At 48.9% G+C, this 14,114-nt stretch overlaps 1 protein-coding gene across 5 annotated transcripts in view; it reads left to right on the top strand.

Annotated features, from left to right (window-relative positions):
* The window catches only part of PTPRG (protein tyrosine phosphatase receptor type G), a 759,790-nt gene that overhangs the window by 661,301 nt on the left and 84,375 nt on the right, over nt 1-14,114 (top strand). For 4 of the 5 annotated variants that reach the window (XM_061128174.1, XM_061128172.1, XM_061128176.1 and 1 more), the window contains one exon: nt 8,663-8,795. In XM_061128174.1, coding sequence (XP_060984157.1) covers nt 8,663-8,795 — 133 coding nt within the window. The remainder of the gene's footprint in view (nt 1-8,662; nt 8,796-14,114) is intronic. The other variant, XM_061128173.1, reaches the window with a different exon arrangement.

Here is a 14,114-nt window from a genome sequence, read left to right as displayed (position 1 = left end):
TATTTGTTCCATGCTGGTGATGTGGGTGCTAAAAGCCAAAATGTGATGTCACTTATCCTGCACAACCCCAGGCGGCCTCTGCTGTCCTTGTGGCCCTTAGACCAGTGAGGAAACCAAGGCGTGCATGCTAAGTCTCTTCAGTCATATCCAGCTCTTTGAAGCCCTAGGGATTGTAGCCCACTAGGCTCCTCTGTCCATTCTCCAGGCAAGAAGACTGGAGTGGGTTGCCATTCCCTCCCCTAGGGGATCTTCCCCACCCAGGGATTGAACTAGAGCCTCTTATGTCTCCTGCATTGGCGCCACCTGGGAAGCCTCAGGAGACCAAGGCTCAGGGCTTAAGGAATTTGCCTGAGCAAGACGTGGCGAGACAGGGGGTCAGACACAGGCCCTGAGCCCACCTGGTGCTGCTGACCTCCTGCACTTGGGGCTTATTCGCCAAGTGGGCAAACTGGGATGGTTTCAGATGAATTATTAGGTATTAAGTGAGTATTTGAATGTGTCCTTGTAAAAAGAAATCCTTTTTTCCCTTTTGGCACAGACTCTCAAGATCACCTAGAGATGAGCTTGTTCCCTTTCCTCACAGGGATATTTGGCGATATCTGGAAACATTTTCAGTTATCACGACTGAGGCTGGGCCTGCTCCTAGCATTACATGGATGCTACTGGACATTCTGCAGGGCGCAGACCAGCCCCACAACAAAGAATTTCTTGGTCCAAAATGTCCGTCGTGCCATGGTGGAGAAACTCAGATTTATAGGTTGACATAAAATTCCTTTTCAAAGAGGTTTACTTGGGAGGGAAAAAATAGGAGGTAATTTAATGTCAGAAGTAAGAAGCAATACAGGCTCGTGAAGACAGAGCAGACGTCACGACTGTGAAATTTAGCTGGGCTTTGTGGAGGGGGGAGATGCTTCATGCTTGGTTTGATTGGTTGGTTTTTTGGCTCTGCTGGGTCTTAGTTGTCGTCCGTGGGATCTTCAGCCTTCATTGTGGCGTGCAGAATGTTTAGTTATGGCATGCAAACTCTTAGTTGTGGCACGTGGGGCCTAGTTCCCTGACCAGGGATCGAGCCTGGGCCCCCTGCACTGGTCTCACAGAGTCCTAGCCCTGGCCCAGCAGGGAAGTCCCTGCATGCTTTACTTAAAGTAAATTAGACCCAGCACTTGCATGGACTGTCTTCGCAGTTTTCAGCCTGGCTGGTTCTGTTGCTCAGGCTTCTTTTGTGAGGAGAACTTTCCTACATCATATGGCTTGCCCCAGCTCCTGACTGTGATTTTCCTGCAAGTGTTGGAAAGAACTAGCTTGGGTGCCCTGAAGGCTCCAGTGTGGTTTAGTTTCCTCCTAGAAAGTGTCTGGGTCCTTGAAAGTTTCTGTTCCTCACTGAGTGATCTCGGAACTAGGACAGATTGTATATCTCTTGATGTTGGAAAGCAGACCTCACCAAGAACAAGCAAGTTTCCAGAGAGGCTGGAGCAAAGGATTCCGGTTCTAAGGGGCTGTGTGTCTGACAGGAGTCCTGATTAATGGCAGAGACACATGATGTTTCGATGAAGTGTCTATGGTGGTGATTTCCGGTAGGTCGGGACCCAGGACCTGCCGTGTTTATGGAACTTGAATTAAATTGGGATTTATCAAGTTCCTTCAGTGTTCCAATGCCTTATTGAAACACAGGTGACACTTACCTTGTTTTGAGTCCGAGCTCTGGGAGAAGTGGTAAGGGGGCTTATTAATGACAACTCCTAGTGGTGATGTAAATGGAAAGACATGGATGCTCTAAGTTGAGCTCAGACATGGTCATGGGAACATGAAACCCATGTCCCGTTGCAGGAGAATATATGTATTTGTCCTCACAGTCATGTCTCTGCAACAGCGGTTTATCTAATGCCAGCGCCTCAGAAAATAAAGACAAGTTTTGTGGCCCTATAAAAAAAGCAGCTTTCCTTTCACTTCACAACTGTCAGGGGTGCTGGCACAAAACTCAAAAAACAAAACAGAAAACAACAAGTGTTGTTGAGGATGTGGCAAAATGAAGATTGTCGTGCCCTGTTGAGGGGAATGTCAAATGGTGCAGCCACTTGGGAAACGGTATGGAAGTTCTTAATAAAACTAAAAATAGAATTGCCGTATGATCCAGGAATCCTCTTCCTGGGTATTTACCCAAAAGGATTGAAAGTTGGGTCTTGAGGAGATATTTGAACTATCATGTTCATAGCAGTGTTATTTATAGTGGCCAAGTTTCCAAGGAATGGAGACAACCCACGTGTCCGATGACTGATAAACAAAATGTGGTATATACATAGAGTGGAATGCCGTTCAGCTTTAAGAAGGAAGGGAACCCTGTCACAGAGCTACAACATAGATGGACCTTGGGCCAGTCACAACACACACACACACACACACGAATCCACTTACATGAGTTACCTACAGTAGAGTAGTCAGGTCATACAGAAAGTTGAATGGTGGTTGCCAGGGGCTGGGGCTGATGGGAATTGTCGTTTCATCGGTACGGAGTTGCAGTTTTGCAGATGAAAAACAGATTTCTTTGAAATCAGTTGAGCAGCACTGTGATATGCTTAACCCTACTGAACTGTACTCCTGGAGATGGTAAAGATGCTAACTTTTATGTGTGTTTTACCACTATTTTTTTTTTAAGTAGCACCTTAATTCATAGCTGCAGCTGGTTTTGAAGGAGCGGCATTATCCAAACACCATCTAGTTTTTCGTGACTTAAACCCAGCTACAGATTTTGAGTGGGCAGGTTGTCCTGCTCTCAATCTCCCTTGAATAACTTGAATGACTTGACTCCCTTGGTGACTGAATCCACCTTTCCCCAGCCCCTGAGAGCGGCCTGTCAGGATCCAAGCCCCTTTCAGTCTTGACCACGTAGAGGTTCTTGTACCGAAGCAGAAGTTGAGCCCTTCCTGCAGGGTAGGAAGCATCTCCTATGGGTCCATCTGATATTTCCCTGCCTGTAGCATTTATAGTACATTGTACTCCGTTTTTATTTGCTTCTACTGGGATGAGAGCCAAGCCAGTAAAAGGCAAACAGCATTAATTCAGTGATGACATATGCCACTGAAAACTGTTTTTCTTTTCTTTTTTTTTTTTTTTGAGAAAGCAGAATGGAGGCAGTTTACTCAGATTCTTGTGGATGCTTAAATAAAAGAGGAAGATGATCTGTGGGGAGGTCATTCACCCTCCCCCCGCTCTACACACAAATGCTCAAAGAAGATTATATATTAGCATTTTGCTCTACATTTCCACTGGAAGATATTTCTGAAACTGGATCATTCTCTGAGTCCTAGGCCTGCCTGGCCTGACATCTTTTGACCCTCCTAGCAGCCCTTCATCTGCACATCACATCCATGGGAGGAGAAGGGGGCATAAGTTGATATCCCCTTCCCATTTTTATCCTCTTAGACAGAACAGCAAGATGCAGCCTGGAAAGAGTATGAAAAGGTTCTAGGTTCACAAAGAGGAATGGCCCACACTGTAAAGATGGAGCAGCAATCTGACTCACTTCTCATTGGTTGAAAACTCAAATCATTTTCAGGATAAAAGCTGGGTTGGGAAAGCTGCCTGGTACAGCCTCTCTCGTGAGCCAAGTTCGTGTCTTCAGAATCCTGGTCAGGAGTTGGATTAAACCGTGATTTTTGCTTTTGATGATAAGGCTTTTGTAAAAGCCCCAGGTGTATGCGCGTGCGTGTGTCTTCCTGCTGCTTCCTTGGGTCAGAGTGCCATACTGCAGACTGAAATTCGACTGGCCAGAGGGAGCTGGCCGCGGGAGTCAGGGGCAAAGAAAGCAGGTCTTCTGTCGCATTAGGGAGCAGTGAGGACTGTGGCAAACCAGTGAGCCATAGCTTGTCTTAGAGAGTATGCTCCTTGCTTCCAGCTGATGTTTGCCATCTGGGAATTCAGATCTGTGATATGGGAGAAGATTTGGGGTAGTTGTTTGTTTTTTTTTTTAATTTTTTTTTATTCTGATTTTTTGCTGAACTCTCTTGTTTGTGAAATCTTGGCACGTACCTCACAATTTAATAATTCCCAGGGGAAGGTGCCAACCCACACATCTGTGGGCTGCCAGTTCACACTGCCCATGGCTGGCAGGAATGGCTGGGCTGGTTCTGCTGGTAAAACCAGACCAACTGGACAGATCAGAGACGGAGGCAAGAAGGTGCTGTGTTAACCCAGCGGTCCTGCACTTGTCCTGGTGTCAGAGTTTGGGCATCACAAAGAGAGGCAGACTCTCCTGGAGCTGGACACCCCAGCTCTGCTGTACCATTCAGGAGGTAACTGGCTTGTAAGTGAAGCTCTGAGTATGAGTGAGCTGCTCCTAACTGTTCTGTTGTTCAGTCGCTCAGTCATGTCTGACTCTGCAACTTCATAGACTACAGCATGCCAGACCTCCCTGTCCTTCACTGTCTCCCAGAGTTTGCTCAAATTCATGTCCATTGAGTTGGTGATGCCATCCAACCATCTCATCTTCTGTTGTCCCCTTCTCCTCCCGCCTTTGATCTTCCCCAGCATTGGGGTATTTTCTACTCCTAACAGTTTGGAACATCTCATTTTATCACAGTCAGCAGTGTTACCTGGTTGAAAGGAAGAAAAGAACGAATGTTCTCTGGACGCGGGTACTGGGCTGAATGCTTGACTGCTCAGGGCCGGCTTTCTGAGGATGCAGCCCATGTGGTCACAGCCCCGTGCCCAGAAGGCCCTGTGTTTACATTTATGTTCTGCTGTCACCTGTTGAAACTCTTCAATAATTTTTGAAAAAGTGGCCCCATGATTTCCTTTTGCATCTCGCATAGTCTGCTTTGCATAGGTTATCTTATTTAATTCCCCTAAGTCCCTCGAGAGGTGAGCATTGTCCTCTGTTTCCCTTTGATAGAGGAGTGACCAGAGGCTCAGAGACAGTCACTTACCCAAAGTCACAGAGTGGAAAAGGCCTGAGGCAGGATTTGTAGTCGGAATTTGCAATCCTGGAGGGCAGGATCTTGGTTTCTCTGAAAAGTCAGGAGTATGTTCTAGTGTTTGGGGCCTTGGTGTGGGGAAGATTGTTGGGAGACCGAGGGCTTGGGGGGAAGAGTGTAGACCCAGTTCAGGTGGCAGGTTATGTGTTCCTAGTTAATTTCTAGTAGTTGACTGTTTGATGGCTGCTCTGGGGGACCTTAGAGTAAGTAATAAGAGAGCGCTTGGCATTACATGTGCCATAAGAAAAGTGCATGATGACAACCACCATGGCGAGGATTAGAGGATTTACTTAGTATTTGCTCAGTGCCGGGCACACGTCTAAGCATTCTGCTTGTGTCTTGAGTTTTCCCACCACATCAGGAAAATAGGTTCTTTTCTCCCCCTTTTATAGATGAAGAACTCCAGGCCCCGGGTAATGCAAGTTATCAGTTAGAGGTCATGTAGAAAGTGGCAGAGCCAGGGTTCAAGCCTGTAATCTTAACTGCGCCTTCCAGAGAGCACAGACCAAGGGTTTGGGGAGACTTCACAGAGGAGCTGATCCCTACACCTGAGCCAGGACGGAGGGATCCGCAGGAGCTTCTGGGGACAGGATGGAGCAGTGTTCCCGGGCGGTGAGCTCAGCAGGGTCAGAGGTCGACAGGAGGGATCATGGCCCAGCTGGGCACTGGATGGGTGGATGTGGCTGGAACCCATTGCAGCGGAGGTGGGGTAGCAGGAGATGATGGGGTGGGGGCCGCTCACTCATGGAGGACCTTGCTGTCCCCAGGGGCAGTGCGGGATTCCTCAGGAGAAGATGCACTTGACTCTGTGGTCATGGAGTGAAGCTCCAGGCTCCTGGTACCGTGAAGACGAAGCAGGACTCTGAGTGTTAACGTGCAGTCAGCTTTGTTGTGCCCAGGTGGAAATCCAGAGGCACTCCTATTTTTGCCTGGCTTTTAGGTAAACAACCTCGGCAGATCCCGCTGCCCGTCGTTAGGCAAGGTGGAGAACAAACTGCTGTCAAAATAATCCTTAGCTTTTTCTCTCTCACTGCCAGCTGCTCCTGGTCTGAGTTCTCCTCCACAAATGCCACCATTCAAGGGGCTCTCTTGAGAGGGACTTCAGATATGTTTACTCCTTCAACCTCTCAAAAAAAAAAAAAAAAAGTGCTCACACAGGCATGATGAAATGTTAGAAACAGCTCCGTTCTGAAATCTGAGGGAGTTTTGGGCGAGGGTCATTTTCAGTGACTTGAGGATGAGCAGGACAGGGACTTTGCCTTCTGCCTCCTCCCCACCCCTGCCTAACCATGCAGTAGCCCAGACAGGAAGCCTCTTCTGTGAGAAGGAGCGGAGAGAAATAAGACACTGGGTATACCAGGGCTTCTTGTGGTGGGAAGTGAGTTCCCTGGTCGTAAGGCGTTTCCGTCAGCCCTCCTGCCATATTTTCCATGAACGGCACCATCCCCGCTTTGAGATTCCCCACCACCAGCCACATGATTACCTGGCTGGGCTGCCTCCTGCTGGAGCCCTGCAAAATTCTTATTTGCAACTCTGATTCTGTGGCCGGTGACCAGAGGTTCGCAATGAAAGCATGATACATAGAGAGAGATTGTACATCTGACACTTGTCCGCCTCAGCTTACAATCTTGCAGGACATGTCCTCTGGCCTAAAATCAGTTCCCTTCATCCAGCCTAAAAACCCTGGCTGATGGGGCCTCCAACTCTCCATTTTGGATCCCCCCTCTTCATTCTCATACCCCCTCTACTTCAGCGCTGTCTCTCCAGAACACATCCGTGCTTGCCCTTGACCTGGCTAACTCACCTTCATCCTTCAACTGCCATCTGAACATCAGGAAGCCCCACCAGAATCCCTGGGCTGAGACCACTGTTCCCCTGGACCCCATGTGCTGCCCCTGGCATCACTTTCATTTATTCCAGTTGCTTGTTCATGCGTCTGCTCCTCTTCCTTTAAATTCCCACCCCACAGACGCAGAGTTGTTCCCGTCTGATGTTTTCTTGCCTCCACAGCCCGTCTCACCATGCCGGGCATGCAGTCGAGACTTGTCAGATAGATGCCTAATGGAAACTTCTGTGGCATGCTATTGTGAGAAATGGGCTAGCACAGTTAGGAAGGCTCTTTATAAATCTCCGATTGCCCTGCTGAGGTTTTTCATCAGAGTGTGCCTGCCTCTGTCTTGTCACCTGTGAGCTGGGCATACGTCTGGCCCCGCCTTTGCATGAAACAAAGGAGGGGATCAAGGTCAACTACTTTTGAGGAAACCCAGGAAAAAAGTCTGTAACCCATTTCTTCCTCACTCCAGGTCTTGCCTCTTTAATCATCTGCTCCTGGGGCCAATTATCTCTTTCCTGCTCAGCCCACCCCCTCTCTCCTGGAAATTTAGCCTGATTAGCCCTTCACGTAGTCCATCTAGCACAGGGGTGCTTGGGGCTGGCTGAATGCTGGCCTCATTTTTGCAGAGCAGGAGGAATCCTCGCTGAGCCCTGCAGCCAGCAGTGGAGGTGTCTGCGGGCTTCTCCCCGCGATCACAGGGAACCTTTGCTTTCTCCCCACATGCTTCTGACCGTCTCTGTGCCCCTGGGCTCTTCCCAACCCCACGCTGCCCTCTGAGCTTCCTGCGGACCACCTGGAGATTTCCAGGCATCGACCCCACTGTTCACAGATTAGGTTCTCACCTGAGTCTGCTGGGAACTTGTGAAGATCCTTGGGACCTGAGAGAGAGGAGGAGGAGCTGCTGGGGTAAGAGGTGCTAGCCGACCCGAGAGAATCTTCGACTATTCCGCAAGCTTCCCCTCTTAACCCCCAGACTGGCTACTGTTTGAGGGGCTGATGTGTGCTGGGAGCAGAGAGAGACGGGGCTGCCTGTCTGAGAGCCTTTAGAAGGATGGGGTGAGGGGGCAGGTGGGAAATGGGATCAAAGGAAAAGCTTTTGAACCAGATTTGAGGGAAAAACGGGGTCTCTGGGGATCTGGGTGGTGGGAGCTGATGGGCGGAGCAATCTGGGTGCTCTTGCTTGGGTGTGCTATTGTTCAGACTTTGAGAGGCTGGTTGAGATTCTAGGGTGAGAGCACCATTGCTCCAACTTGAGTCCTGCTCCTTCCCCTTGGCCGGGAGACTGGGGGATCCACTCTTGGACAGTTGTCCCACCAGGACTGTTAGGGAGGGTGGTTTCCCACAGCAGGACTAGAGGAGGGGGTAGTGGATGCTAAGCAAAGAAATACACACCCGATCAGTCACAGACGGTTATCTCAGCAAAGCCCATCTTTCCCTCCCTCCCTCCTGCCCTGGCAAACCTGCCCGGCTCCCCTGTCCATTTTCCAGAAGCGGGTTCAGTGCTTCGTTCAGACCCGAGCACATTTCTTCAGTATATCCAGAGGCCACTCAGGGTCAGTAGCGTTCTCAGAGCGAGGCTGGGTCTCTGGCATCGGCTCAAGTCTTTTCACAAACATCTGGACCTCTTATCTTCAAACCCATCCCACTGGCGACTGCGGGGTGCAGCCTGCAGAACAGGCCCCGCCTGCTTGGGACTCCCCAGGAGACGGCGAGGACAGTGGTTTGCCCTTCATCACCGGGCAGCCCCGTTCCAGGAACCACCCAAAAGTGGAGCAGAGTTCTCCAGCACACTCAGGCTCCCCTGGCTCCCACGCTCGGCTCGCCTCTGCCCTCTAACTGGCACGGTTTCTCTTTGCAGCAGAGAAGAACACCTCTGGGATGATAAGCCGGCCTTCCCCGGGGAGGATGGAGTGGATCATCCCTCTGATTGTGGTATCAGCCTTGACCTTCGTGTGCCTCATCCTTCTCATTGCTGTGCTTGTTTACTGGAGGTGAGTCGCCAGGCCGCCCTGGCGTGGGCTCGGGTTCCACTGTCAGCACGTGCCCAGTGAGGGGGGCTTAACCAAGGGGAGGGGACGCCCATGGCCTCTTCACTCAGAAAGGTAAGGCGGCTGCGGTGCTTCTTGTGTTACCACCTGGGAGACCCGCTTTATCTGCAAGAAGCTGGCGATACAGAGCCACTGTTGAGATTAAGGCACCCATGATGAGCTCCTAGAATTTAGTGCCAAAGAGGCTTTTGCTCAAAAATCAGGGAGATGCGAGTTCAGATACCAGCCCTGCTACTTGCTGGCTACAAATCCCATTTCCCACTTTGAGCTTTAGTTTCTGAACCCGCAAAATGAGTTAATAAGTTTTTGAGCTTTCCCAGTTTCTCTGAGACCGTGCTCCACTTTGTCATAACCACATAATAGTGCCTCTTGACCTTAAAATTTTTTTCATAGCCTTTTATTGAAAATTCAGTGATAGAACATTTATCATATTCTGTGGCATTTAATACACATAAAGATGTGTAATACACATAAAGATGGCTGATGGTAAGTCATCCTTATACTAGCATCATCCTTGAACTGGTTCTCACTGCTTCCCGAGGGAAACCTATTTGAAGCTTCTATTTAAAAGTTGTGTGTTTTTTCAGCTCCACACTGTCAGCCAGTTTAACTGAGTGAGATAGGCTGGCCCACTTGGCTGCCCAGGCAGGCTTCACCTCTCAGACTGATGTGGGAAGCTTCTGCCCTTTAACAAGCTTCATCAGTAATGAACAGGGGTCATGTTCCCCCCACTTCTGTCCATTCATTCAATGAATTTTGAGCCCCTGTTGTGTGCCAGACACTCTTCTCTCATGGAACTCACATTTTAGTAGAGGAGACAGGGAATAAGTAAAGCAAACAAGATGATGTTAAGTGTACAATGAGAAAAGTCAGTCTGGAAGGTGGATGGGGATACTGAGGCTTTAGGGTGAATGGTCAGAGTGGTGGTGGTTGTTGCTTGGTTGCTAGGTCATCTCCGACTCTTTGCAACCCCATGACTGGAACCCTCCAGGCTCCTCTGTCCGTGGGATTTGCCAGTCAAGAATACTGGAGTGGGTTGCCATTTCCTTCTCCAGGAGATCTTCCCAACCCAGGGATCAAACCTTCGTCTCCTCTTGGCAGGCAGGTTCTTTACCACTGAGCCACCTGGGAAGCCCTCAGAGTGGTTAAAGAAGGCCTTATCCCTGGTAAGGGGTATTTGTCCAAAGGAGTCAAATGGGCTCCATCTGGGACAGGTTCCACGCAGAGGAAACAGCATGTGTAAAGGCCCTGAGGCAGGAATGTGCCTACTATGTTCCAGGAAGAGCCAAGAGCTGTGGCTGGAGCAGATGAGTGTGGGAAGAGAGTGTAGGAAAGAGTATCAGGAAAAAGCGGGATAAAGGGGAGTTGGGTCATGTACAGCTTTGTGAACACTTCAGATCGCTGGAACACATTGCCTTTTACCATGACAGAAGAACTGTTTGGTAGAGAAGTGTTGTGATTCAGGATTCCTTGGCTGTGTTGCAAAGACGCCTGAAAAGGAGCAGGGGCAGAGGCAGAGAGACCAGCTAGGAGACCATGGACTTGTCCAAGAAGGAGTGACGGTGGCTTGGATGAGGGCAGCCATGCAGGTTGTGAACTGATGGACTGTAGATATATCCTGAAGGTGGGGTCAACAGAATCTGTGAACAGATGGTGTCCCTGGGTCTGTTCTCAGTCGGAAAGGTCAAGAGAACAAGGAAGGGTTCATCTGAGGCCTTCCCCTGGCGTCTAAGGGTAACCGTGATGCTGTTCGCGCTATAGACCAGCTAGGTGATAGCTGACGCTGTGTTTCAGGGTGAGCCTAGGAACACTAGACTCACATCCCTGTCACCCTTTCTCCGGGACATGATGGCTTACAAGCAGATATTGTCTGGAGCCTGCTGATTGGTACATCGGAGGCTGCCTAACATGATCTGCCTAGGGTTAAACTGAGCGCCTAGAGGTAACGAAAGGTCTGCACGCCCTCCCCTTGTCTCTGCTTAGCGCTGTGTGGTTTTAGTCGCAGATTCTCCCCAAGAAGGAGCAGAGAGGGCCCACTGCTGCCCCAGGCTGGGTAACCCTAGCAGCTCCAGTGTGAAAAAGTTGCTGTTCCCAGTAGTTCTAGCACAAACCTCAGTGTTATTTCTGCTTGGCCCACCTTGGTTCTCTGCCTACCTGATAAGGATCATGCTGGCCACTGAGGACCATGGCTGTTTGGCCAAGCAGATGTGGATACCAGGCTGACCAGACAGACGTGTTGATGGCAAGCTGCTTACCGGAAGGGGCTGTGCAATGTCGTAAAGAGAGCTTTTAAGGCCCTTCCCTTCAAGATGTATTTCCCCATGAGAAATTCATACTGTGTATACTTTTGAAAAACTCAGTGAGTCTGAATTGCACATATGTGTTGAATAATAGATTATTTCATGGTTAAAATGTTTATAATGTTTTGTACATGTTATTTACAGGTTAGTTAGTTACTATTAGTTGCTCAGTCACGTCCAACTCTTTGCGACCCCATGGACTATAGCCTGCCAGTGTCCTCTATCCATGGGATTCTCCAGGCAAGAATACTGAAGTAGGTTGTCATTCCCTTCTTCAGGGGATCTTCCTGACCCAGGGATCAAACCCAGGTCTCCTGCATTGCAGGCAGATTCTTTATCATCTGAGCCACTAGAGAAGCTGATATTCATATTACATGTGTATATTCAAAGCTTGGTTGAAAGTAACAAGAGGTTTAAACCTCCTTCAGTAGATACTGCCTATGAGTTGAGGTGTTTTGCTGTTGTTGTTGTTTTGGAAGGGGGAGTTCTTTTTGAATGTGTGATTTTCTTTTTTTTAACAATTTTATTTATTTACTTTTGGCTGTGCTGGGTCTTTGTTGCTATGCGGGCATTTCTTTTGTTGCAGCAACTGGGGTTACTTTCTAGCTGCAGTTTGGAGGCTTCTCCTTGCTGTGGTTTCTCCTACTGTGGAGCACAAACTCTAGGGTGCACAGGCTTCAGTAGCTGCAGCGCATGGACCCAGTAGTTGTGGTTCCCAGGCTCTAGAGAACAGGCTCAATCGCTGTGGTGCACGGGCGTGGTTGCTCTGCAGCACGTGGGGTCTTCCCAGATCAGGAATCAGACCCATTGTCCTGCGTTGACAGGCGGATTCTTTACCACTGAGCCACCAGGGAAGCCCTGCCTGTGAGTTTTTACCAGACTCCTCACATGCCAGTACACAGGAATGAGTGCAAAGGAGAAACTTCTTTCAGGACAAGCAAAGTGAAACTGAATTAGCATCAGGACAGATGAGCTGGCCAAACATGAGAACAGCCTAGAGGGAACAAGGATCTTTTTTTTTTCTTTTTCAAATATTTTTTTTTCTTTATTATTAACGTGAAAGAGAGATGTGTTGGGAGAGTACACAGAGAAAATGCATACATGCTAAAGGGATGGGTGTTCCCCTCTAGCGATGCGGTTTTGAGGCTGAAACAACAGGGCTCCTCTCCTGCCTTTGAGGCACCGTGAGAGCAGATGGCTGGCAAGCAGACTTGACATAAGTAGAACACAGAGGCAGATGAGGACCTCCTGGAGTGTTTCCTCAGGTGGCAGGCCTGACGCTGAGGTTTCAAACCAACTCGCCATGGTGGCAGTTTCCATAAACGAGGACTGAGTCTTCGCAGCTATTGTTGTGGTTTCTGCATGTTCACTGAGGCTGGACTCCACGGCCCAGAAGTGTAACCCTTCACTCCCATTGGCCAGACATGGTTGCACAGCCCCAAGAACACCGGGGAAGTGGGAGAGTTCGCTGGTATTCTTGGAGCACCACCAGAAGTGTCCTCAAATGTTGGCATTATTGGGTTGGGTATTATTGGGTTTCTTGAAAAGGACACCTTTGGAGGCCCAGGTGGCTCCGCGGCAAAGAACCCGCGTGCAATGCAGGAGACACGGGAGACGGCAGTTCCATCCCTGGGGTTGGGAAGATCCCCTGGAGAAGGAAATGGCTCCCCACTCTAGTATTCTTGCCTGGGAAATCCCGTGGACAGGGGAGCCTGGTGGCCATGGGGTCTCAAAGAGTCGGACCACAACTTAGTGACTCAACCCGCAAAAAGTACAGGTGGAGACCTCAGATATTTTTGTTCCACTGGAAGATGTACAGAGGTCCACTGGGGACTATCTGAGCAGTATTTTCACAGGTATCAACGGGTTTATGGGAGAAATTTGTTTTGAAACATGGTTGGCTGAGATGTTACTAGTAGTTCCCTCTCAAATTCTCCTTGCCAGGGTCTGCCTTGAAGAGATGTAGTCAAATCCCTAACAATGCAAAAGTTGCTGCAAAGCTAGAAATCAACATGCAGAGCATTTGGGGACAAGGGACAGAGTGGTGGGGCGGTTAATAAGGATTAACTCCAGGAAAATCTTGCCTCCTTTTACAAGGGGTGCCGTGTGTGTACCTTTTAAATAGTGCAGCCCATGTCAGCATGCGACAGTGCAGAGCTGTACTCATTGCTGTTGAAATGAGGGAGGAGAAATCAATTCCGTACTTTCTAAAGTGTGCCATTTTGGCCCTGTTCCTCCAGACAGTAACAAAATGCACCTTTTGAATGACTACAGTCACAAAGTACATTCTGAGAGCCCCAGCCCCCGTCTCCCCAAGACAAGCTGTTTATATGGCACTAATGTGCTGGCATTCCTGAAAAGATTGGGAGCAGCCCAGCTGCTGCCACTCAGAAACAAGAGGAAATTTTGGAGAAGGTTTCTTTGTGATTTGCATCACTTAAGGCTGATGCTGGGGAAAGAGCTGTATATAGGAAGTCCAGGCTATATGCTAGGGCACGCACCTTGTTTGTTTATTATCTTGGGATAGCTTGACACCGTGTAAGTAAGGCATTAGTGTCCACTTAGAATTTTCAGGATTGGGAGGATATTTTTTAATTTTTTTTTTCCTGTAACCTTGAAGAAAATTGCTTTGAAGGTAGCTCTTCTCTCTCTGATGAGCAAAGAAAAGTCTTACCCCTGAAATGGCTTCATATATCTTAAGGTCTAAACAGCCAAGAGTCTTTTACTGAGTATTCAGCATATCACACATGTGCTATGGGGATTTCATTGCCGTGTAATTAAACATTCAAATCCTAGGAATTATTACATCCATTTTGCAGATCAGAAAACTAAAGTTTGGTAAAATCACAAGCGAGAGCATTCATCTCTAGTGGCTACTGGATTTGAACCCAGCCAATGTGACTTCAGGTGGCACAGGGGTAAAGAATCTGCCTGCCAGTGCAGGAGATGCAAGAGATACAGG

The sequence above is a fragment of the Dama dama genome, chromosome 24 (assembly GCF_033118175.1).
Source record: "Dama dama isolate Ldn47 chromosome 24, ASM3311817v1, whole genome shotgun sequence".
NCBI lineage: Eukaryota > Metazoa > Chordata > Mammalia > Artiodactyla > Cervidae > Dama > Dama dama.
Note: the sequence above shows the minus strand (reverse complement) of the source record. Positions and strands in the feature narration are given on the sequence as shown.